Below are 22,374 nucleotides of genomic sequence, written 5' to 3' on the forward strand. Positions count from 1 at the left end.
ATGTTGGCTGCTGAAGGGTCTATGGGTACAACAGGTTAACTATATGCAAGTATTGACATCTGGTGGTCACACTGCTAAACTGCACTATTCCTATGTACTGAAAATGCAATCGTCACACACAAAGCCAGATGAAAACCATACGAAACACAAAAGACATGTTATATTGTAGTTATATTTGGTTACTTAATAAGTATATTTTAGCTAGCAGAAAAGTGAAAAATGTGTCAAAAATGCTGAGAATTATAGTATAAAAACTAAATTCCTGTTTAAGCTTTGACACTTTGTCTTCACAGCGACTCCTCCAAGCAGCAAACAGAAACAGACAACTCTACTTTCAAATCTTTAATATCACAAAATATTAAAAAATAAACCAAATTACAGACAGTAAAACAATCTTCAATTTTTTTTTTTTACGTTTTCTTCCAAAAATCCTATCTCTGGCCAAAAAGATAAATTATACCAAAGGGTAAAATAATCTTAAAATCTTAAATAGGTGACCGGGATTGAAAACAATCTCTACATTTCAATCAGTCTTTATTTACCCAACACATCACAGACGTGTTGGCAGAACCACGTCTGAAATGAAGAATTATTACACGGCATTGAAAGTGAACACAGAATGTAATTTTTTCCTGGCTGCGGACATGTCCTTTTTACATTAAAATTGATCATTTTGCCGAATTAAAAAAAAGTAAAAAAGTTCTGAAAAAAAAGTACTGAAACCACATGGATCTGAAGTTTAACCCGGACAACAAAAACAAGACTCCAAGTAAACATCAAATACATTCACGTAGCAGGACCAAATACAACTTCATGGTGTTCCAAAGAAGCCGAGGATTTCTGCAGAAATTCATGACACTTGGTCATTGGTTTGAAATAGAAAATTTGAAGACAAGTAATAATCTATGCCCTTCATGCTGTTGACAAAACTAAAAAAACGACTTTGTTCTAATATTGAATGACTATACTGGTTGTTTAGGTAACTGGATTAATGAACCAACTACTGAAAATCACTGTAATATTAGTTAGAAAACCTTATATTTTCATGCTTTTATATTCATTTTTAGATAGTTTTGATGGTCTTGTATGTGTTGAATATTTTGTGGTGACAGAAACCTTTTTTGTAAACAGAAAAAGAAAACATGATAAATCTTTTTCCTTTTTAAATCGGAGAGCTGATTTTTTGATTTACAATAGATCAGTTTTCTTTCAGCAGAAACAGCATCAGTAGCCACTTAAGAGTTGCACATGATGATGAGACCAACGTGCTTCCTGCTGCTCCCACTGCAGTCTGAAGGGTTTATAGTTTATGTGCTGCAGTAGCCTTTTACTGGAAAACCCCCCCCCGCAGTTTATCTTGAAGTCTTTGTGAACTAACTGTGGCTTTGAAAATAAATGGAAAGGGCAACGAGGGTAGTTTCGATTTTTTTTTATCATTACTGGTATGAATTTAACTGAAGGAGACTGAAGCTCTGAAGCTCTACAGCTCATATTTATTTAAGCATTTTAATATTAGAAAGGGCTGAATGTAATCAAGAACCTAAAATTAATAGCAATTTCTGCATTTTTTTTTTTTTGCTCATGATATTCAAATTATAGATGAACTGCTGAACCCAGAGGTTCACATAAACGTAGCTCTTAAGTGTCGTCCTAACGTATCCCAAAATGCTGGTATCCCTAAAGGCCTTGCGTCTGTCATCTATTGCACGTTCCCCTCCGAGAACATCAAGTCCTGTGAGCTCAGCTGTTGGAGGAGGGAGGACGACACGCACCACGAGAAGGACAAAGACAGACAGAGCGAGGAGGAGGAGGAGGGGAAATGTGGAGGCAGGGAAAGGTAGCGAAGAAGCTGGTTTGTGCGTTTGTGAGTCATTATAAACACATCACAGTCTGTAACATAAAAAAAAAAAAAAAAAAAAAAAAAAAAAGCAGCTGGGAGCGACCGCTTTCTTTGTTTGAGTTCTTAGCTGCAAGTGCTTCTCCAAACTATTATGAAAGTTACCTTCCTTGGGTAAGAGCTTAAAAAATTCTCCTGCCAAACACAAAATGTCACAAAAAGTGTAACGGCTGCTCAGAGTCTCTGTGACGTTACTAAAAATATGAAGGCTGCAGTTACCGTGAGGTTCAATAAGTAAAGAAAAAAGGGAAATGATTAGTTCTTTTGAAAGTCACACAGGTCTACAAAGACCCCTAAAACTGCTCTCCAGCACACAGGTCTTTGTCTTGAGTCTTAAAGTGTTCCCGTACTCCTGCACTGCGAGGACTCCCAAGACGTGTGAGAAGCTGCGACTCCCATAATGTTCAAGCTGCAAAATAGTCTGTCTGAAGGTCAAAAGCTCCACTGTGGTCCCGTCCTCCGGAGAAATAAACCACAAACAGCTCAACTTCACCAATAAGTGGCCGGCAGTTTGACCTTATTTCTAAAGTTAAAAAGTAAACTCAAGGCCATACAGGGAAGTTGTATCTCATCCGTCTGTCCCACAGGAGGTCAGGCCGGATGTAAAAAGTCGATCCAGGACAGCCTCAGGGACACAGGGTTACACGGTGTGTGCTACGTGCTCTAATAAGCTTTAGCACACAGACAAATTCTGAAGAGCTGTGGTGTGCAGTGTGTCAAAAACCTGTTCGCTGCCCTCTCGACAACTCGTGGTCTCTGCAGTGGTCATATAGGGGTTGTAGCACTGACAGCAACAGTGTTGGTGGTTGAAGTAGGACTATAGCTTCATGCTGCTGAAGTCCTTGGATAGACTCTGCAGGTAAGCATCATGGATGGCACTCAGGAAGTCTGCGTCATTCTAGACAAGGAATTAAGAAGAATTAACAAACTGTTTGAAAGTGTCCAAGTGTGTGTGTATACACAATACGATGACAGACATCTTAGTAGAATTTAAATTATCCAACACTGATCTCCTTGTTTAATTGGTTTTCTGTGAAGGACAAGAATAGGCTAAATAGTATTGCGACAGTTTGCTCCAAGATAATTGAAGTCCAGCAAAGAGACATGAGCCCGGAAAGCAAATGGAGCCAATCTAATCATGATCTGTCGGATTTACTGTAAGACCTTCAGGACGGCATTATAACGCATCCCTGAGGAGAACAAACCGCTACTCCAAGTCTTTCAGTCCTTCTGCTATAAGGCTAGTAAACACAGACTGTAGTCCTGTTAAATTACTTTTTAGTTCTTCTTAAACTTGGTTATGTATCCAAACTACAGCAAAATGTTTTTTATTTGTTTATTTACTGCTGCTCTTTGTTCTCTTGTGGTGACCCACATGTGTTGATCTGTCGCCTCTTACCTGTGAGTTTTTTAAAGTTGTATGTAAGGATTGAGCCGCAAATGACCTGCACTTCTAAAGTTGTCTCAATCTGAATCCGAAACCTCATTATTGGAAACATATAAACCTTGTTGCTATGTTATTTATACCTTTTTAACTGGAACAATTTCTTCAGCAGAAAGTAGTTTTGGTGAAAAGTGGTGATAAGAAAAGATAAATCCAGGTTTAAAGTGGAAGTCAACAAGCTGCCATTACTGGCTGCGACTCCTCCACTTTAAACCTGATAAAATTAAGGATTTTACTTTTCAATTGGTTTTGTCATAAAACTGATCTGTTATTAGCTAAGACTAAATTGACAAGCCTTTGATACTTTAAATTAAATTAATTTCACTTTACTTCATCTCGATTAAATCATCATGTTTATATTTTGTGGCATGTCAACAATGAAGCAGTCAGAGACTCCATCCGTTTAAGTTGACACTCAAATGTTTCAATTGGGACATCAAGTGATAATATAAAAGGTAAATAGCCACAGCTTTGACTTCCCCCTTGCAAACAAATGTCAACAGTACGCCTCTATGTGTTTCATTCCCTTGGAGTACCTTGATGAGGTGTATCAGAGTCTCCTGCAGCAGTGTTTTACTGCAGGGGACTGGTGGAGGCTCGACGGCTCCTCCAGAGGCAGAGGAGGGCTCAGAGGGGGCAGGGGAGGCCATCGCTGCTGCTGCTGCCGCTGCCGCCGTCTTATTGACGGCCTGTTGGAAGGCACTGGGCGAGAGGAGCACAGAGATCTCCGACCCTGGAACAGCAAGACCTGGACTCATGGGGACAGCCTGAGAATAGAGAAGGAAAACAAAGAAGGAGAAACGACACAAGAACAACCAACATGCTGGATTAAAGTCTAATTTGTTACGGTATAAGAATGTGAGAGACATTGATGATATCAGCAAACAGATCCACACAAACAGCTGAACTCACAGACATGGGTTTGATCAGGTTTGGAGGCTGAGAGAAGACATCCATCTCTTTGCTGTGCTGGAGGAGCGGTTTCCCCACGGGCTCCTGGTATCTGTGGGGTGTAAACAGCTGGCGTGGCAGGAAGTTGGGTGCAAGGATGGGTTTGTGGATGTCTGAATGTAAAGATGGCACCGCCGCTTTGAGCGTGCCGAGTATCTCCTGTCTCAAATAGGCCGAAGGAGCTACTGGAGGTGCTGCGGATCCAGGGGGAGCTGCGTGATGCTCCGAGCCAGCTGGAAGCACCATGAGGGGGGAGACAGAGCAGTGAGGCTGGGGGTCTGGCCTGGGGACCACTGACTGGAAAGCAGGGCCGTGGTGTAGCGCATAAGGAGCTGGGAGTAGGCAGGGGGCCTGGTGCCGCTGGTTGGATCCTGGGTCTTGGGCTGAAAGCTGGGAAACGATGAGCGGGTTTTGGTGGGCTGGAGGAGGATATGGCTGTTTCTGGATGTAGGTGTTGGAGGGGTCACCGGAAGCAGCGGCGTTCTGCGCAGGCATGGTGGGCAGAGAGGGGTCCTTCGGGAGAGACGAACCAAAGAGCTCCTCAACCGTGATCTGCTTCACCACCGTGTGAGAGCTCTGAAGGGTAAAAAGAACATATCAGTGAGCCCAAACAAAGCAGTGCTGAGACATTAAGATGACTGACAGAAAACTAATCAACAGATATTAACTGTTTAAGTTGATTTATCAAGTAGAAACAGTAAAAAAATAGTTTTTGGTTCCAGTTTCTTAAATGTGAGAATGTTCTTTTTTTTTTGTTTATTGTTTTTTTTTCATATCAGTGAATAGAACATCACGGTAATTTGACTGTTGGGTGGACAAGATAATCAATATGAAGATGATTAAACTTGCTAGAGTTCTGGTTTACAGAATTTTATTGAATCTGAATCCAACATTGAATCCCTCATTAAATCTAATTTAATTCAATATTTAGTATAACTGGGGATACAAATTACAAAAACTAATCACCTTCTGTGGGGTGATGTTTATTTTTTTATCATCTTGCAGTACAAAAAAAATAATAATAATAATAAAAAAATAATAAGTATAAACTTTCATTTTTGTCATCCTCAAATTAACCTACAGATGAAGGATAATCTGCTGCTGGTGTCATTTTAATTGTTGAAAGTGATGGTCAGAACTGCCGAAAAGTTTTGCAAACATTGAGCTTTGCAAGCAAAGAAAAAACAAGTGGGAAAGAGCTAAAAGTTGGATGCTTTTTTGATATTTTGCTAGCTGGATCAAAAACAGATCTAACTTTTGGAACCAAAAGAAGACTAAATGATTATCTGTCAAATTTAACAGAAGTTGTGTGTACATATCCGAAATCCTTCAACCCTCCAGCTCTGAACCTAAAGTGACTGAGCTCCACTCTTCTTGATTAAACTTGTATAAATGCTTCAAGAAATTTAATTTGGCTGCCAGTTACTTTTGCTATTAAGTAATTATTGTTACAATAAATTGTGAAAAATTGTTCAAGTCAGCTTCTCGCCTCATCCAAACCCTGTAGGTAACATAACCAGCGTTAGTGGAGGAGTGTATTTAGGAGTCTGCTTGCATCATAACCAACATTAGCAGCTTTTTTTGCTGCCAAAGTCTGACTGTATATGGGGTGACAGTGACACCTGGGATAAACAACATGCCCCTTCTCACTGTCCTCCTCCACAGGCTCTGCATGTAGGAGTGAAGATGATGACAAAGCTTTCAAAATATAGTCCTATAGATACATGAACAAACAGAGGGCTCAGATGATTCTCTGTGGGTCTGTGAAATGTACGCACCTTCTCAGGCTGTGTGGAGCTGTGGGCATGCTCTGCAGTGTTCACCGCTGCTTTCTTATTCACCTCTGTAGGCACATCTGTTTCACCTGCCTGGGCCTACACGTACACGTACACGTACACATACACATACTACATTTATTTTTTTCCCACAAAGAGCCAGGGGACAGATCAACTCCCGACTTCCTCTCTAGCTGTCTAAACAGACGCCCACACACCTGTAATAATCCCGGGTTTGTACCACTATAATCTCTGATATGCATGAGTGTTCAATCTGACCAGTGAATGTGTTTCAGTCAGTATTTAGGAGTTAGAAAGGTACAAAAATAATCCACAATATATTACTTAGATTTTGGGTTGGTGTATAAATGTGCTGGAGAAATAAATGCAACATTTACAGGCCATGTGATCTACAATCTGTGTATTCAACCTGCAGATTATCTATAAAAATTGAAGTACCAAAGTACCACCAAAGAAGGACTATTTGCCCATCTAAGAACCTACAATGATAAAAATGTTATGTTAACGGTGTTGGCCTCCTCACTCTCTGGTACTCCTCCTTGGCTTTGCTGAGCAGTTCCAAGATGTCGATAGGCCGTGGCTCTGCGACACCATTGGTTCTCCCTGGCTCCGCCCTCTCTGGTGACTTTCTCTGGGCATGGTCCGCTTCTAGTTTCACAATCCTGGGGAAGAGTTAAAGCATGACACATAGTCTGCACCAGAGATGATAGGTGCTCAGTCCTTAATGTAAGTAGAGTTGCTTCATAAAGCTAACACAACTGAGAGGAGAAATAAAGACCAACTTTCATCCATACACAGAGTTTGAACATGTCCAACTACTTACTTGACCATCAGCTGAGCGATGCGTTGACAGTCCCTCTTGTCATAGAACCAAATACTGTAGATACCCACTGTTAGAGAAACACAATACGGTATTTTAAATCATATTTACACTGGCTGTGTTGCAGAAGCAGCATTACATTAGGAAAAAACCACAATACCTACTTTGTTTTTAAGTCATTAGATAATTCAGTTTGAAATTAGTTTAAAAATCATTAATTATTTCTTCAGAGTGCCAAAAGGTGACAACAAACATGAATCCAACTCCACATTCAGCACCACCAAAAGGAAACTACTTGATGCACAATAAGATGATTTAGCTTTGGCTGAAACGTTGTGTATTTAACACTTGTGTGTGTTATTTGTGTGTGACGAAATACTGGCGTGTTCAAGGTCCCTCAAGAGGCAGCAGTAACCTAGCAACCAGAGTGTTTGCCTCCCAGCAGCATCTCCTGCGACCACAGGGAATATGAAGTGGTGTAAACAGGTGTCGGTGTCTCCAGCAGTTCTCTCCAACTCTGGTTACACTTCAGCAGTGAGTACGTCAGTTCTCGAAGATGCTCAAATCAACACTGATTATCTACATCTCTCTGAAGCATCCATCCTCTCTGTGTTGGACTCTCTGCTCCTCAATCAAACTTCTATCTTAATTCAACTCAGTCTTTCATCTTTTTAATCTAGCTTTCTTTCTCCCAAGATTACAAACCTGGAATCTAAACCACAACAGCCACAACTTCACAGAAGCTCAACCACAAGCAACAAACAGACTCTACATGCTGAAAACAACAACTCGACTGAAGGAAACCTGAGACAAAACTACAGCAGCAGTCAAACCAACAGATGGACCAGAAATCAGGAGAGAATATTATCAGAGACATTTTCCTCTGACCTGTTTTCTAGAGGTGACCGTCAGCTGCCAGAAGTGTCTCCAACACAACCTGAAGAATACTGTCAACCACCTGCACATCATTTGATCTGGCTGCAACTCGACCCACTGTGAGGAATGAATTAAAATGAGAACTGGACTCGGATTCAAGTAAAGCTACAGGAAAAGGTGGTGTGGGAGTTGGAGTTACAGCATGCCTTCCATACCAGGCAGGCTGATGGGCAAACCAAGTCCAAAGGGGGAGCAGTCTCCTCTGACGTTGACCCTGGCCATGCTCTTTTTTCTCATAAGCAAACAAATGGGAAAACAATCTAATTCGTTATTCATTGCCTCGATGAAGCTTCTCTTCAGACTTCTGATAGATTACCTCGGTGGGAGCGCTGTCAGTTACTTTCTGAAAATCTGAGGAATTTTGTCACTTTTTTCATTTCACCTTACTTCCTGTTGATTTTTTTGATTTTATACACTTTATTAATCCCCGAGGGGAAATTTCTTCACTACAGCAGGGGGTTCTCAGGGGGGAGATGCTGCAGCAGTCTGCCACTAGCGCGGCGCCAGGTAACCTGACTTGAGGTGCATGTTTTTGGATGTTGAACTCTTTCTATAATCCTAAAGGACTGGAGGCACTCACTGGATTTCACAACAATTTATATCAGAAAATATATATCAATTAGAAGTCTGGTTCCACCATCAGACCCTAAAGTCTTTTTCCCCAAATGCTGAATGTTAACTGAGCTGCAGCTGCTGCTGTCTGGACGGTCAATGTGACGCCATGAGTGAAAACGTTTTCTTGCTTAATGCTCCAACATGCCAAAATGACTTCAAGCAAAAGGGAGAAGAGATGTTCCAGAGGACACTGGGGACATGTTTGTTCGGCATTTTCAGAGGTACCATTATGTTCTCTTGTGTTTGTGTTGTGTGTGTGTGTGTGTGTGTGTGTGTGTGTGTGTGTGTGTGTGTGTGTGTGTGTGTGTGTGTGTGTGTGTGTGAACATCATCGTAACTTACAGTTGTATGCAAAGATTTGGAAACCCCCGGGCAAATTAAATAATTAGCTGATTTTTTTTTTTTTTTTTTTTTTTTTTTTTAAGATATAGAACAGATACTAAAACAGAGCAAGTGAAGACAGCAAAAACTCACAATTATTGTGGTTTTCCTGTTTTCCAAGTAAACAAAAAATAAAAAAGGAGTATATCATCATTTGCAGAAGGGCTCGTCTGAGTTGTATTTACTTGTTTTCACTCTTAAAAAATTCACCCAAATGTTTGCCCAGTTTAGACTACACCTGTCTACTTGGTGCTTTCAAATAGTTTATACTATAATTTGACTGAATCTTCTGAGCTATAACTGTGCTTTATGGCAAAAACATTATGTAGCTCAGAAGCATGACTTGATATTCCCACTGACATTACAGGTTTTTAGACACTTGGTATAGATAGCATTATACAAATGCAGTTTTAAAACATTTTGTACATTTGTGGTGATGGAATGATAAATGTTGAACAAGCATTTTGTCTAGTTAAATATCTCATATCACCATTCACAGACTTGAAACTGGCACTGGATGGTGAATTGCATTTAACACCCTTTATAGTGCCTCTTGAGCCCTGATGTTTCACCACCTTGAACTTCTCAAGAAACAGTGAAGCACTAAAAGCATTTGACCCAAGACACTAATAATAAAAGTAGATCTGATTTCAGATAGATAGATAGATACTTTATTAATCCTGCAAGGGGACATTTAAAAAAAAAAAAAAAAAGACACAATTTTTAAATTAATTATTATTTAATTTTTTTTTATTGACAGACATATGCTTCTCTTTTGTGTATGACAGCTGCTGTTTTCATGTTTCTATTCTACAAAATACTCACAGTTTCCATTCCTGTAGAGCAAGAAGGGATCCTGCAGCTGGAACTCCAGGTCTTTATTGATCGGCTCCACAAGGTTCTCTGTACTCAGTCGATTCATAATGGTGAAGCCATGATGAGGGGAGGCAGACCTTTAAAAGGACAAAGAACATCAAACATCAACTCCTTGATCACACTACATTGCATTACTTTGAAATTAACAAAATGAATATTTTCACATGTAATCTTCATTACATATAGAAATACATTTTGGTTACTTAAGAAATAGGTATATTTGGATGTGGAAGACCACTTTTGGAACAGTCTGCAAACAGTGATGAAGTATTATGCAGCTGATTGATATTTTAATTACAGATTAATCAAATAAGCAGTTCCTAAATTAATTTATCAATTATTTTCACCAAAACCAGAAAAAAAAAAAGAACACATGACATCGGCGTAATAAATGACCAGAGCCAAGACTACAGTATGGAAGTTGTTTATTTTGTCTGACAAAGGGTCAGATAACCTGAATGTGAAAATAAAAGTAAACAAATCCTCATAGTTGACAAGTTACTCTTTAGTTTATTGTTTGATGTGGAAAAACAACCAAAACTGTTAAACATAACATTTCAACTTCACTTTTTTTGTTTTTCCTGTTCAAACGGCAAATGTCTTTCTTTCAATGTGAACTAACTTACAGCTGCAGACGGATTCAGGTCAATCAAATAATCCGCTTTATGTTTGTTTACAAGACTGCGGCCTACGCACGTGCGCAGAATCCGTCAAATGACGGCGCGCAGAAACGAAACACGTAAACAACACGTAAACAACACTTAAACAACACGTAAACAACACTTAAACAACACTTAAACAACACGTAAACAACACTCAAGATCGCCGTGTTCACTTATCATCTTATGTGCTTACCTCGCATAAACAAACAGGGTACCTTCGATTTCGGTCTTCTCCTGAAATGAAAAGTGAGATTCTGTGTAAAAAAAAATAAAAAAATCCAAACGTGCTGAATAATAGCAACAACAAAAAAAAACTGCTGTTAGCGCCAGTGGCTAACTTCAGCTAGCTCAGTTAAAATAACGCTTATCGATAATCGATAAAGTAACAAAACCACGAACAGAAAGGTAGTGGTATTAAAACACAATATATGTGAACATTATCTGGGTTCATTATAGTCCAACAAATACTGACATGTTCCTTGGTATTATATTTTTTTTATGAGGAGCTAACATGCTAACTAGCGTTGATGACTACTCCGGAAACTATTTCCTGTTTTGTCCAAACTTACCCATTCGTTCACTTTGGAGTTGAAGTTGTAAAGAGCCACCTGACCGGTAACATCGAGCAAGTTGTTTATGTACGGATCCTGCCTCTGCAGAGCTGCTAAACTCATCATATGCCCAGCATTTACGCTCTCCATCTTGGATGTGATTCTTGCTCCTGCACGGACTGATTTCTGGAGACACTTATAACTTCCGCTGTCCCCGGAAATCAGGGTTCTCCAAAAAGGTTCCCCGGGATGTTTTATTCCGCAGAGATTAACCAGAATGATAATTTAGGTCACTCGCAATTTGTTAGAGTACCTCATAAAAACTGAATGTTTGTAGAAGACGCGGAGAGTTTTATGAGTTTAGTCTCAGTCAGTGTGTTCTCTAAAATCTAAAAAAGTTATATTTAAAAAAAAAAGAAGCTGAAATTAAAAACGAGAATCGTGATGACAAAAGTGGTGCCTATTCTAAAGTACACAACAATAATGGATATTAATTAGCAGATTTGACCGCTGATTAGCTTTAAGCGGAATTAAATTAAATTAAATTAATATAAATTAAATTAAATTAAATTGGATTAAGATATTTGCAAATTAGTAAATGAACACGCTATATTTTAATGAAAGTTAAGAGGACAATTAGCTCCAGAAACTAGATATTTGTAACACATGAGATTTTTTTTATAAGACTAATATTGTTTTCCAATATTCAAAACTAAATCTGAAAAAAGGCGATTTGTTTGGGGGGGGGGGGGGGGGGGTTGCACAAGTAGGCTACCACAGTGCTGTGCTGCATTAATTTATTCCAAATTTGGCTTTTAATCTGGGAGCCTAATTTGTGCAATGGCCACAAGTGAAGAGCTTAACCTGTTAGTAGGTTATTAAGTTAATGTTATTGTTTAATTGACATCACAAGATTTCTACACGCATGCTTAGTCTAGGCTTGTATAGTTTATACAACCGAACCAAATTTGTATGCTAAGAGTCTCGGGTGCTGTATCTTATATTTATATAAATTATTTAGATTTAAAATCATTACAAACAAATGTGTAGATTTTAATGTTTGTCCCAGTTGAGCTGCAGCTGCCTGCCTCACCTGTTCAGGGAACATTGGAGCAGAGATTATAAACGGAGGATTACGCGGTACCGTGAAACTGTTATCCTCCATACAGGCACAGGTAATCCAATCACTGGTAACCTTCCAGCAGAGCTCTAGCAACCCATTTCCTCTCGAATCGCCGCGGAGTGAGGGCAGAAAACGGCGCTATGAGGCCCCAGAGAAGAGCCAGGTGACTGAATGCCGTTCATTATAAGGGGAAGACCCCTGAGGGGTAAGTGCACCTGGAATACAGCAAGTCCTTTGCGGTTTAGTCAGAGATATGATTAGGACATAGTGTTTACCGTCCAATCCAGAAATGCTCATGGAAGGGGAAAGTTATAGCAGTCATCATTCGCTTTTAACTAGTTTTCCACTGATCTGACTGGTTTCTTTTGTATTATTATGCGTCAGATATGATTACAGATTGAACAAAAATTGGAAAGAAACACAGGCAGATTCAGGAGGATACAATTGTTGACCTAAATGACGTTTTTCCTTTTACTGGATATAGTTGTAGTCAAACAAATCTTAACGACAATACTTTCAAGGTCTTTTGGAGACGTGGCTTTAATTTGGAGACGTCTCTGTTTGTTCCGCTGTCACATGTTTTAAAAGGATGCAAACGCTGTTAATACAATTTAATCAAGATCTAATTAGAGTTCTTGTTGGCGTCATGGCTGTTTGTTGTCGTCTACGTGGATTGAAAACCGGAATGGTTTTAACGATTCAAATAATCAAATAGGTCAATTACATTACTTTTGAATGTTAGAAAACATTTGGTAAACCTGTCAAAATTTTTTGTTTAATATTCATGTTGAGATGTTTCATTCTCTCTTTGGAAGTTTCCGAAAAGGGCAGCAACAGGTGCATCTGTTCCCCGGAGCCGATGTGGTAGGTGTGATTGCTCCAACTTGTTAGAGTCCACGCAGTCACAGTGAGAGTAATTGACAGAAGTGGACTGCCTGCTGCTGCCAGCGCGTCCTCTCGGAAACGCCGTGGATCTGCAGGCAGGCACCCGGATGTGGCGAAAATGTTTGGCGCTCCTCGCAGGGTCTGCGCTCGGAAAACATTTTATATTTAAGGTTAACGGCTCTGTTCAGGTCCGCGCCGCCGTCGATAGCCTTGGATGTTTTTTTTCCAACGATGAGTTGGATTTAAAACGGATATTTTCGATGTGGATTCGAGGATGCAAGAAGCAGATGAACAGTCTGAAGGTAAAAAAAAAAAAAAAAAAAAGCGCCGTGCGTGGAGCGCAGGAGGAGAGTTGGAGCGCTGCTGTAGAGGGGGCGAGAGCGCTGGTTTGGTTTATTCTCTGGATGTCTGCTTAATCCGTGTGATTATATGCTCTGAGTCGGGTCTGCCGCTAATAGTTTATGTTTTTCCAACTTATTTCAGTGCAGAGATTGTGTATTAAACATTGCCAGCGCTGCATGGTTGAGATAACAGCACTTAATCAAATCCACTGGGAAGCGAGTTGCGGCCAGTTCTCCGAAAAATGGTTGACTATGTGTGGTCTAATATTCCGCTCAAGTGCGTTTTGGAGCCATGTGACAGGTTGTGAGGGATGCTTTGGATATGTACGCCCTCCACAAGATTCACGCTTAATAAACTTTAAATTAAGTTTTTAGGATTAAAGGTGGTTAAAACAAATGATGTAAAACCGATCAAAGTAAAGTCGAGAACAGCAGCAGGGAGGTAACAGTTGTTTTTCAACATCGTCATCCAGCAGTGCCCTGATAATTCCTGTTACATCTCCTACATGCCAGAAAGGCTGTGACCGTCATTTCTGCACTTGTTATTTTGCGCCCCCCTGCCACACACACACACACACACACACACACACACACACACACACACACACACACACACACACACACACACACACACACACACACACTCAGACACAAGCAGTGAATTTGTGTTGACGTGTTATTTCAAGCACATCTCACCTGTAATCAGAAGGTAAATTCAAGTGAAGCTGCATGTTATGCTGAGAAATTTTCAGTGATAGTATTATTTTTAATACTCTCTACTGATATCTTTAGACTTCAAATGCATGCTCCGTATTATCTTAACATGGCTGTTTTTCTTTAGACAAATCCTGACCTTAAAATGCAGTAAAAAATAACAAACTGCTTTAATTAGGGCAACAAAATCAAGAATCTGACAAAGGGTTTATGAAGTCAATACTTTTTAAAGCATTTCTACCAGCCATTCATCTTAAATGTGTATATTTCTCATCCATTGCTCACATTAAGGGTCAATTCTGTTTTTTCAGCTGTATTTGTTGGACGACATGAAGCATGGGTTAGTCTGTCGCTGACAATGGTCCCTGCTTGATATGACTCTGCTTGTGGAGTTGCAGTGGACCGAAGTGACTGTGTCAAGGGCACTGTCTTTTTCGCTCGTGGTCTGCATTGATTTTAATGATTCTCTCTCATTCATGCAGGCTGCTCTGCTCTCTTTCTTTCTCCTTCTCTCTGTCTCTTCCACACTCCTTTCAAGCCAGTCCTCATCATCACTTTTCTGACCATCTTATTTCTGGATGCTTTTACTGGTAGACATATTTTAATGGTGGATGTTAATGTGAAATTGCAGTGATTTTATCTGCATGAATTACAAAAAAGGTAGCCCAGTCCTGTTATTGGTGGCCTCTTAGGATATTTCAGTAAGCCCAAATTAAGTTCTCATAAGAACTGCACACATGTAATTTTAATTTGAAATACAGATAGTCCCTTAAGTCACCGTCCTATGTATTGAACATCAGAGCCAGGAGAGTTGGTTTATTTCTTTTGCTTTCTCCATTGTTGTAAAAAGCAGGATCTTGCTTGTTGCTCAAGAGTGTTTGTGCTCGTCTATTATAGACGAGTTGTTACAGACAAGCTGTTACTCCAGCACTGTAATGTTTGAATAACTAGTTTCTTATTTTCCATCTGTTTCTTGCTAGAACAAATGTGCAAAGTTTCTAGTTTTTAAGAATCTAAAGAAATATATAAGAAGCTCAACAAGATGTCTCTGCAGGGCAGAGGTTGACTGATAAATAAAAGTGGCTGATGGTAGCTTGTTAAAGATATATTGGTATTGATTTAGTCTGATAAAAGTCTGATGAAAAAGAAGAAATTGAGTCAAATGAGTTATGTGGAAACAAGTTTGTCCAGCTGAAATGCACTGACGAGTCTATTTTTTGACCATAACATTTAATCCCAGCTCAGTAGGATGCATCTTGATCATTATTTTTACAAAACTAACTTTTCTTTATCAAAAGAGGTTGCTTATGTTTGGTGTTTATGCTCAAAATAATATTATTGCTTTTTCTCTTTTTGCTAGTATTATCATACAACCTGCCTTGTTGTTGCACAATTTCAAATGACGTCTATAAATTTGAACGTATCAGTACATCATAACAAGGCAGTTCTTAAACTGTTCACTAATTTGTGGAAAAATGGCATCTATACAGTATTTTTTCTTTTGCTAATGTTAAAGCTGCTATGTGTAGAATTGGAAAATGCTCAGTTTTAGTGCCACCCAGTGGCTCCAATAAAAACAACACCGCGACAGACACTAGGGGAAATGGGCTGAGAGAAACCAAAAAAAATGCTTCATTATTCTACAAATACAAACTCAGGAATTCACAAAAATATCATATGATGTTAGCTAGTTTCCTGAAATGCTCGGACATAACGGCAGTGGTTGCATCGGCAGCATGGTGCTTGTTTTTGTTTGTGCTCACAGTGTCACAATGTGTTAACCCCTCTGTCTCTCTCTCTTCAGGGGCACAGTATGCCAGCAACAGAGGGACCACTGACATCACGGACACCTCAGCGCTCTGGTCAGAAAGCCACACCCAGCTGCAGCAGCTCCACCCACCAGAACCCCTGCAGGCTCCGGCCAGCACCGGCAAGCCCGTTGGCTCCTCTTATGGCCTCCACGGGGCCAACAGCGGTGTTCAGAGCCCTGTTGCCGCTGCCGCCGGTGTCAGCCCGGTCCTTGCTTGGCATGCCGCCATTAGCGCTGCTCGCCAAGCGCAGGGCGATGCCACAAAGCCCGACGTGAGCTCGCGCCCCTCAGTTTGCACGACTGGAACAGCTCCTGCGGGTTCACTGGCACAGAGGAAGAGGCAGCAGTATGCCAAAAGCAAAAAGCAGGGAGGGTCTACCAACAGCAGACCGCCCAGAGCTCTATTCTGCCTCACCCTCAACAACCCGATCCGCAGGGCCTGCATCAGCCTGGTGGAGTGGAAGTATCTTTTAGCCCAGAGACAGAGGCACTAGTTAAATGGATTCGGTTTGTTTGTGTAGGTGGATTGCTTCATAGATTAGTCTGTGTCATAGATTAGTCTTTGAAAAGTGAGTAAATGAATCTGCAGGTGAAATATTGAACTAAAACTTTATTGTTTGTTTGGAAATTTTATGTAGGCTGCATGCGAGTTAACATAAATAGAAAGTAGCTTTGTGAGAAAACCTAAATGGAGAGAGATCATATTTTAGGTGATTGGTTGGGTTGACATGTGAATGAATACATAGTTAAACAACAATAGATTAACTTATATGTCAATAATATGAACCAGTGCATGTAATTTCTAGTGAAAAAACAATGCGACAAGTTTACACATTTCAAATAAGTGCTTATTTTGTCGTCTAACTTCAGAAACCCTGCTTTCTTTTTTTTGTCCTGTTTGAGATTACACATGTTCCTTAACAGACCCTTTTCAGACCATTTGATATCTTTATACTGCTGTCTATTTTTGCCAACTGCGTGGCCTTAGCCATCTACATCCCCTTTCCTGGAGACGACTCCAATTCTACCAACCAAGAACTGGTGAGTAGTAACAAGTGATGTATTCATTTTGCTGAAATTGACTTAAAATCCCTAACATCACCACACTGCAGTATATGTATCACCGTTGCTGTTAATGCACATCACCGCAGGATGTACTGCATGATGGTACAGATCAGCATGTTGTAAGGCTTTCAAGGGTTTGGTTGACTTAAAATTAAAATGTTCTGTTAGTGGAACATGTGGAGCTACATTGTGATAATGTTGGGGACTGTACACTTTATAGCTTTTCATGATCTTAAACATGAATATAAATATTTATGACTGGTATTTTGTGTTACATATTAAAGAGACGAGTGCGTAAAAAGCTGTAAAAATAGTAATAATGACAAACATTGAATTCAAAAAGTGCTTATTTACTAAACCTTTTAGTTTACCTGTGCTGAACAGCATGCAGTAATAACAGAACAGGCTTCATGTTGCACATTCTTGACGATAGAGCAGCTACCTGAAGAAGTTTAAATAAAAGAGGCACAGTCACATAAAGTTTACTTTTTTCTTTGCATAAAATTCAGGAAAATGAGGTTCAGGACCTTAAGCTCTTAAAATCTTGACAAATATTCAACTGGTAATTCTTCCCATACACTGTATATAAAAAATAAACAGTCTTGGGCTCAGAAAAGAAAAGAGCAATACCACGGTCAGCCAATATTCTCCAATTTAACTTCACAAAAACATTTGTAACTAAGGTGCTGATGTTTATCAAGTGATTTAACTTGGAATAATATCACAAAGGCACTGGCTTCTCTCTGCTCCATTTACGCCACGGTGCTGCGACCCGTTCGTGTGCAACAGGAAGAGTCTCTGAACTTTTTGATTACCCGTCAAATTGAAACTACTTTATGTTCTACTTGATACCATAAAGTACCATAAATAGTTTACATTAAATGAAGAAAACAGCCGATATTAAGGTGGTTTTATTATTTCATGGCTTTACATATTTTGTGTGATGCAAATACTAAGAGATTTAAAAAAACAAAAAAAACAACTGTGCTGCTGGCTGCTGGTGTCACGATGTGTCATCGGCCAGATTACACACAATGGCTTTACACGTTTGCATGAGAGTGATTGGCTGGATGTGTGAGTTTCGTTAGAGGGTTTTCCTGGCATTATTTGGTTAGATGTGACGGGTGTCATTTGTTTTGTTGACACACAAATACTGGTGCGTGCATACACGCAAAAACACACACCCAGCGGGTCATCCCTCTGTGTGTCACAACAGCTCCACAGAGGAGCATTGAGCTGGAAAGAGTGAGAGGGTGTTCAAGGTAGAACCAGCTTGTTTTTTTGTTGCCTCCATAATTAGTGCAGTTTGACAGCATTAAACTGGAAAATAATGATTATATTTTACAAAACAATACAATTCATTAATTTGGCTCAGATCTGATTACATAATACACTCTAATAATATTATTATTGGGATCTAGAGCAACAGTTTCAACAAACACTTTATTTTTGTGTAAAGATTTGGAAAATTATTAATATATTGGTATGTTTTACTTTGTATATTTTGGTGCACTCACACAAACGTATTGACTTGTCAGTCATAATAGGAAAAGCCCCAATGTTACTAATAACATTGATGATGTCTCTGTTGGATTAGTGACCCAGTGAGATGAGACACTGAGAGAGCATGAACAATAACAGGTGCCCGAACCCGAGGCAGCTAAATGGAATTCAGCCGTCTGATTATTTAACCCTTTGGTTGGTCAGAACGGGCTGTAAATATTGCCCATGACTAAATGTAAGTTTGACTGCTTTGTTGTTGTACTGCTCATAAAGAATGATAATGTTATCGCCACCACAGGAAATTACCACATACGGTAAGAGTGGTTGTTATCATGGAAAGAGATGATAATATCTGACAGCTTGTGGACCTTATAGCAGAGCAAAATGAAGTTCAGGCAAACTGCAGTGAGGACTGATGCTGTGTATTGCATTGAATTTCTTAAAGCTTCGGTGCAATCCGGTGTTTTCACTTTTAAGTAGTTTGACTACATTGTACAGTTTGTAACGATCAGCACTTCACCATTTTTTATAAATTCATTGAAATTGGGTGAGCTCCCAGTCTAATGGTGCATTCATGAGCAACTGGGAAGTGGAAAATTTCTGGCACCTGAGTGTGAAAACACACCTGAACTCCTGTTGAGCTGGGATTGTCGCACCAGCAGAGTGAGTTTCTTTGAGAGCTCAGAGAAGTGTGTGTGTGCGTAAAACTGATTAGACTCAGGATTTTTTTGCACATTGCTAACCACCTGTATTATCTATTCATTTAATGTTGGCAGAATGAGAAAGCCTTCTATTGTTCCTACTTGGGCGCATTAACATAATATACTATGATAGTTTAGGTCACACTGAAGAGTTGTGTATTATCTTCTTTTAAAACTCAAGTAAAATTGGATTAGATTTCACTTTAACTGCCGTGAGTCGCCACTAGTTTGTTGACACTTGTATCATTTTTGTCATCAAGATAAAGATGTCATAGCTGTCAGAAATTCAAGATTTTGTCAACTTGGGAGTTACAACTCGGAGGTTGAGGTCAGTGTTTTTTGTCCAGTGACTGCTTGTAGTCATGATCTGAAGTATATAATACAAATGCCACAACATACTCAGTTCAGGTGTAGCGTTTTACTTTACTCCTTTCACTGTTTATAGTTGTAATCTCTTGATAAAAAAGATGACCAGAAAGAACCAATAGAAAACAGAAGCTTGTCTGCTTCTATTAACACCACAGAGGGTCAGAAAGAGCACAGCACAGCACAGCACAGCACAGCACAGCACAGCACAGCACAGCACAGCACAGCACAGCACAGCACAGCACAGCACAGCACAGCACAGCACAGCACAGCACAGCACAGCACAGCACAGCACAGCACAGCACAGCACAGCACAGCACAGCACAGCACAGCACAGCACAGCACAGCACAGCACAGCACAGCACAGCACAGCACCTCCAACTTTTCCTAAATGCTCAATGTCACGTTTAATCCATTTGGAACAGCAGACAGCCCGGCTTGTGGTGCTGACTTTTCTCACTCTGACTTGTTCTGATGTGATAAACTTCCGGGATCTGCTTGTTCAAGGAAGTATACATTTTCTCAGGTTCATCCTGTCATAAAGATGGCTTACAATATTTCTACTGTATATATTTGTATTTGTGTATTTTGTCTGTGTAGACAGAACAGGACTGGGCTGGAAAAAGTCTGAAACAATGACAGACAAAATGTGACACAAGCTGATTTAAAGTGACCCAATACTTTTTTTTTTAATTGACCAAGTGCCTGTAAAAATGGTGACAACACAAAGACGACATCGAAGATGAACATGCTGCTTGCTACAGTTTTGAGAAAGCTAGCTGCACAATAGAAATCAGAAATGTCTACAAGAAAAGCTTCAGCCTTTGTGAATTTAGGTGTTTAGTCACTGTTTAGTCAATCATTTCGCCTCAGACTCCACTGCTAAAAGAGCAGTGTACATTTTTTATAGTATCCCCATACAACTGTAGCAGTGTCCTCGGAGGACGTCATGCAGAGTAAACATTTGCTTTTTTTCCTCTGAGGCTGGCAAGGGACCTTCATAGCTTCATTTGGATGTGTGTGTGTGTGTGTGTGTGTGTGTGTGTGTGTGTGTGTGTGTGTGTGTGTGTGTGTGTGTGTGTGTGTGTGTGGACACAGAGAAGCGTAACATGTTCCATCAACAGATGGGGATTATTTACGCTGCCCAAGTCTACACTCCTCATTCACTTGCACAATGTACAGTTTGTGTGAGTGAGATAGAAAAACTATTTTGTCTTTTGGATCTGTATTCTATCAAAGTGAAAGAAAGAGTCACATGTCATAATGCTTTTGTCAACCTTTTTCTATCTAAAAAGCGTAATGATTATATTTTACTGTAGGTTTGACACAGAGTAATGTGGCTTAACAATTATTTTCACACTGATTAATCTTTAGATTCCGATAATTGTTTTGTCTCTAAAATGGCAAAAAATATTTTGGTTATTTACAGCCAAATGTGACATATTCAAATTGCTTGTTTCATCCAATCCAAATGTCCCAAATCCAAAAATATTCAGTTCACTATCTCTAGAATCTGACTAATAAAATACAATGAAATCCTCTCACATTTCTGCTTAAAAACTGACTGAAACTGTTTTTTATACTAAAATTGGTAGCAAGTGAGGGTGTTTAACAAAAATGTAACAGTGACTCCTTATTCTATTTCATATGAATTCAGTTCAATTTGAGTTCATACCAGAGTTTGTCCAGTTCATAAAAATGTTACTTAATGGTCTTTTGGCTGGTGCTTAAGTAACAAAATTAAAAGAACTCATAGTAGAGCGTTCGACTTTTCAAAAATATTGAAGTATTTTAATCCTCCATGAACAAATTTTTGGCCTGTTGAGAGCAGCAATAAATCAAACTCTACATATACATGCTCTTGCATATAATGTAACAATTCTATGTAAGATTATAAAGTTATGTTTTTGATTATTTGTTCATTCAGAAGATGCGCTTTGTGATGAATGTAAATCAAGTCACTTTTGAGGCCTTTCTGCTGTAGACATTATTATTATTATTATATATTAAATGTTACAAATTAAAGCTGCCCTCATGCCTGCCATCTTAAAGGAAGTTTTACACAACCACTTCAGCTCAAGCACACTGTGTCCTTACGTTGTCCTGTCCTGTCAGGTGCAACAAAGCTCATGGAGTGTGAGAATAATGTCAGTCAAGCACACTGTTTTAACACCCACATAGGTCATTGAAAAGGATCAAATCAGGCACTATAAGTGAATCAATCAAAGTCATGTCAAGTCAACCCACGATTTCCCAAAATGGGCTGGGTTTGCAACATCTGACCATTTGCAAACTTGGAAAGGTTCTTGGACAAGTTCTGGCAAAAATGATTTTAGAAAGACAAAGCGATGATATTAGAAAAGTACGAACAACTTAAACACAATGCGAAATGCAACACAGCTGCAGTTGGGAAGGATGGACAGCTTAAAAAAACAATTATCGACTGTGTGAATGCACGTTAGGCTTACAATATCACTGCACCATCATTGAGGCATCTCTTTCCCTCCCAGTGACTCTATGACTGATGATGCAATTTTCCAAACAAATTGATTGCTCAGTGTTTTCATGCATTTTGATCTGTTATCTTGAATATAACCTCCTCCAAGCACTGTGATGCCCTAGGAAGTATTTAAAAAGAAAATTCATTCAAGTTCTGGGAACGCATCTCTCACCACAGTAGTATTTCCACAACTACTGCTTCATCCTTTTTTAGAGAGCGTGTAGGTGTTGTTTGATCGGCTCCTTCACAGCAAAGAGTGGGAAAGAGGAAGATAGAGAGGCGGCTGGGGGACGCAGCTACTTCTACTAAAATACATCCTCACGTGACCCTGCCATGAAAATAAAAAGAAAGTGGTTTTAAAACTGTTCCCAGTTGTCAACACTTCTGTATCCATATGCACTTCAAATATTATGTTTATAATATTTGTGCACTCCAGAT

At 39.5% G+C, this 22,374-nt stretch overlaps 2 protein-coding genes across 5 annotated transcripts in view; one reads left to right on the forward strand and one right to left on the reverse strand.

The window, feature by feature from the left end:
- Positions 1–327: 327 nt before the first annotated feature.
- On the reverse strand, positions 328–11,111 carry dcp1a (decapping mRNA 1A). 2 transcript variants are annotated; one of them, XM_069693836.1, is made up of 9 exons: positions 10,947–11,111; positions 10,571–10,611; positions 9,665–9,792; positions 6,912–6,978; positions 6,612–6,750; positions 6,071–6,166; positions 4,254–4,868; positions 3,878–4,108; positions 328–2,795 (listed from the first exon to the last, which is right to left on the reverse strand). In XM_069693836.1, exons 1-9 carry the CDS (start codon positions 11,076–11,078, stop codon positions 2,715–2,717), a joined length of 1,530 nt encoding a protein of 509 aa, XP_069549937.1. In that variant the 5' UTR covers positions 11,079–11,111; the 3' UTR covers positions 328–2,714. The 2 variants fall into 2 exon arrangements, with proteins under 2 accessions (XP_069549937.1, XP_069549938.1); XM_069693837.1 differs by lacking the exon at positions 6,071–6,166.
- A 1,909-nt stretch (positions 11,112–13,020) lies between these two features.
- cacna1db (calcium channel, voltage-dependent, L type, alpha 1D subunit, b) overlaps positions 13,021–22,374 on the forward strand; it is an 88,574-nt gene continuing 79,220 nt past the window's right edge. For all 3 annotated transcript variants that reach the window (XM_069693838.1, XM_069693839.1, XM_069693840.1), the window contains exons 1-3: positions 13,021–13,238; positions 15,796–16,264; positions 16,737–16,842. In XM_069693838.1, the coding sequence (XP_069549939.1) occupies positions 13,211–13,238; positions 15,796–16,264; positions 16,737–16,842 (603 nt within the window). In that variant the 5' untranslated portion in view covers positions 13,021–13,210. The remainder of the gene's footprint in view (positions 13,239–15,795; positions 16,265–16,736; positions 16,843–22,374) is intronic.

The sequence above is a fragment of the Brachyistius frenatus genome, unplaced genomic scaffold, assembly GCF_029030835.1.
Source record: "Brachyistius frenatus isolate BFR_SWC_R1_liver_20210118 unplaced genomic scaffold, ASM2903083v1 Contig_16, whole genome shotgun sequence".
In the NCBI taxonomy this organism is placed as follows: domain Eukaryota; kingdom Metazoa; phylum Chordata; class Actinopteri; family Embiotocidae; genus Brachyistius; species Brachyistius frenatus.

Excerpts from the sequence above, each read along its gene's own strand:
- dcp1a (XM_069693836.1), bottom strand. The coding sequence starts at position 11,078 with ATGGAGAGCGTAAATGCTGGGCATATGATGAGTTTAGCAGCTCTGCAG. Across the intron at positions 6,751-6,911 it reads ATCGCTCAGCTGATGGTCAA|GATTGTGAAACTAGAAGCGG; the intron begins GTAAGTAGTTGG and ends ACTCTTCCCCAG. Across the intron at positions 6,167-6,611 it reads CCAAGGAGGAGTACCAGAGA|GCCCAGGCAGGTGAAACAGA; the intron begins GTGAGGAGGCCA and ends GTGTACGTGTAG.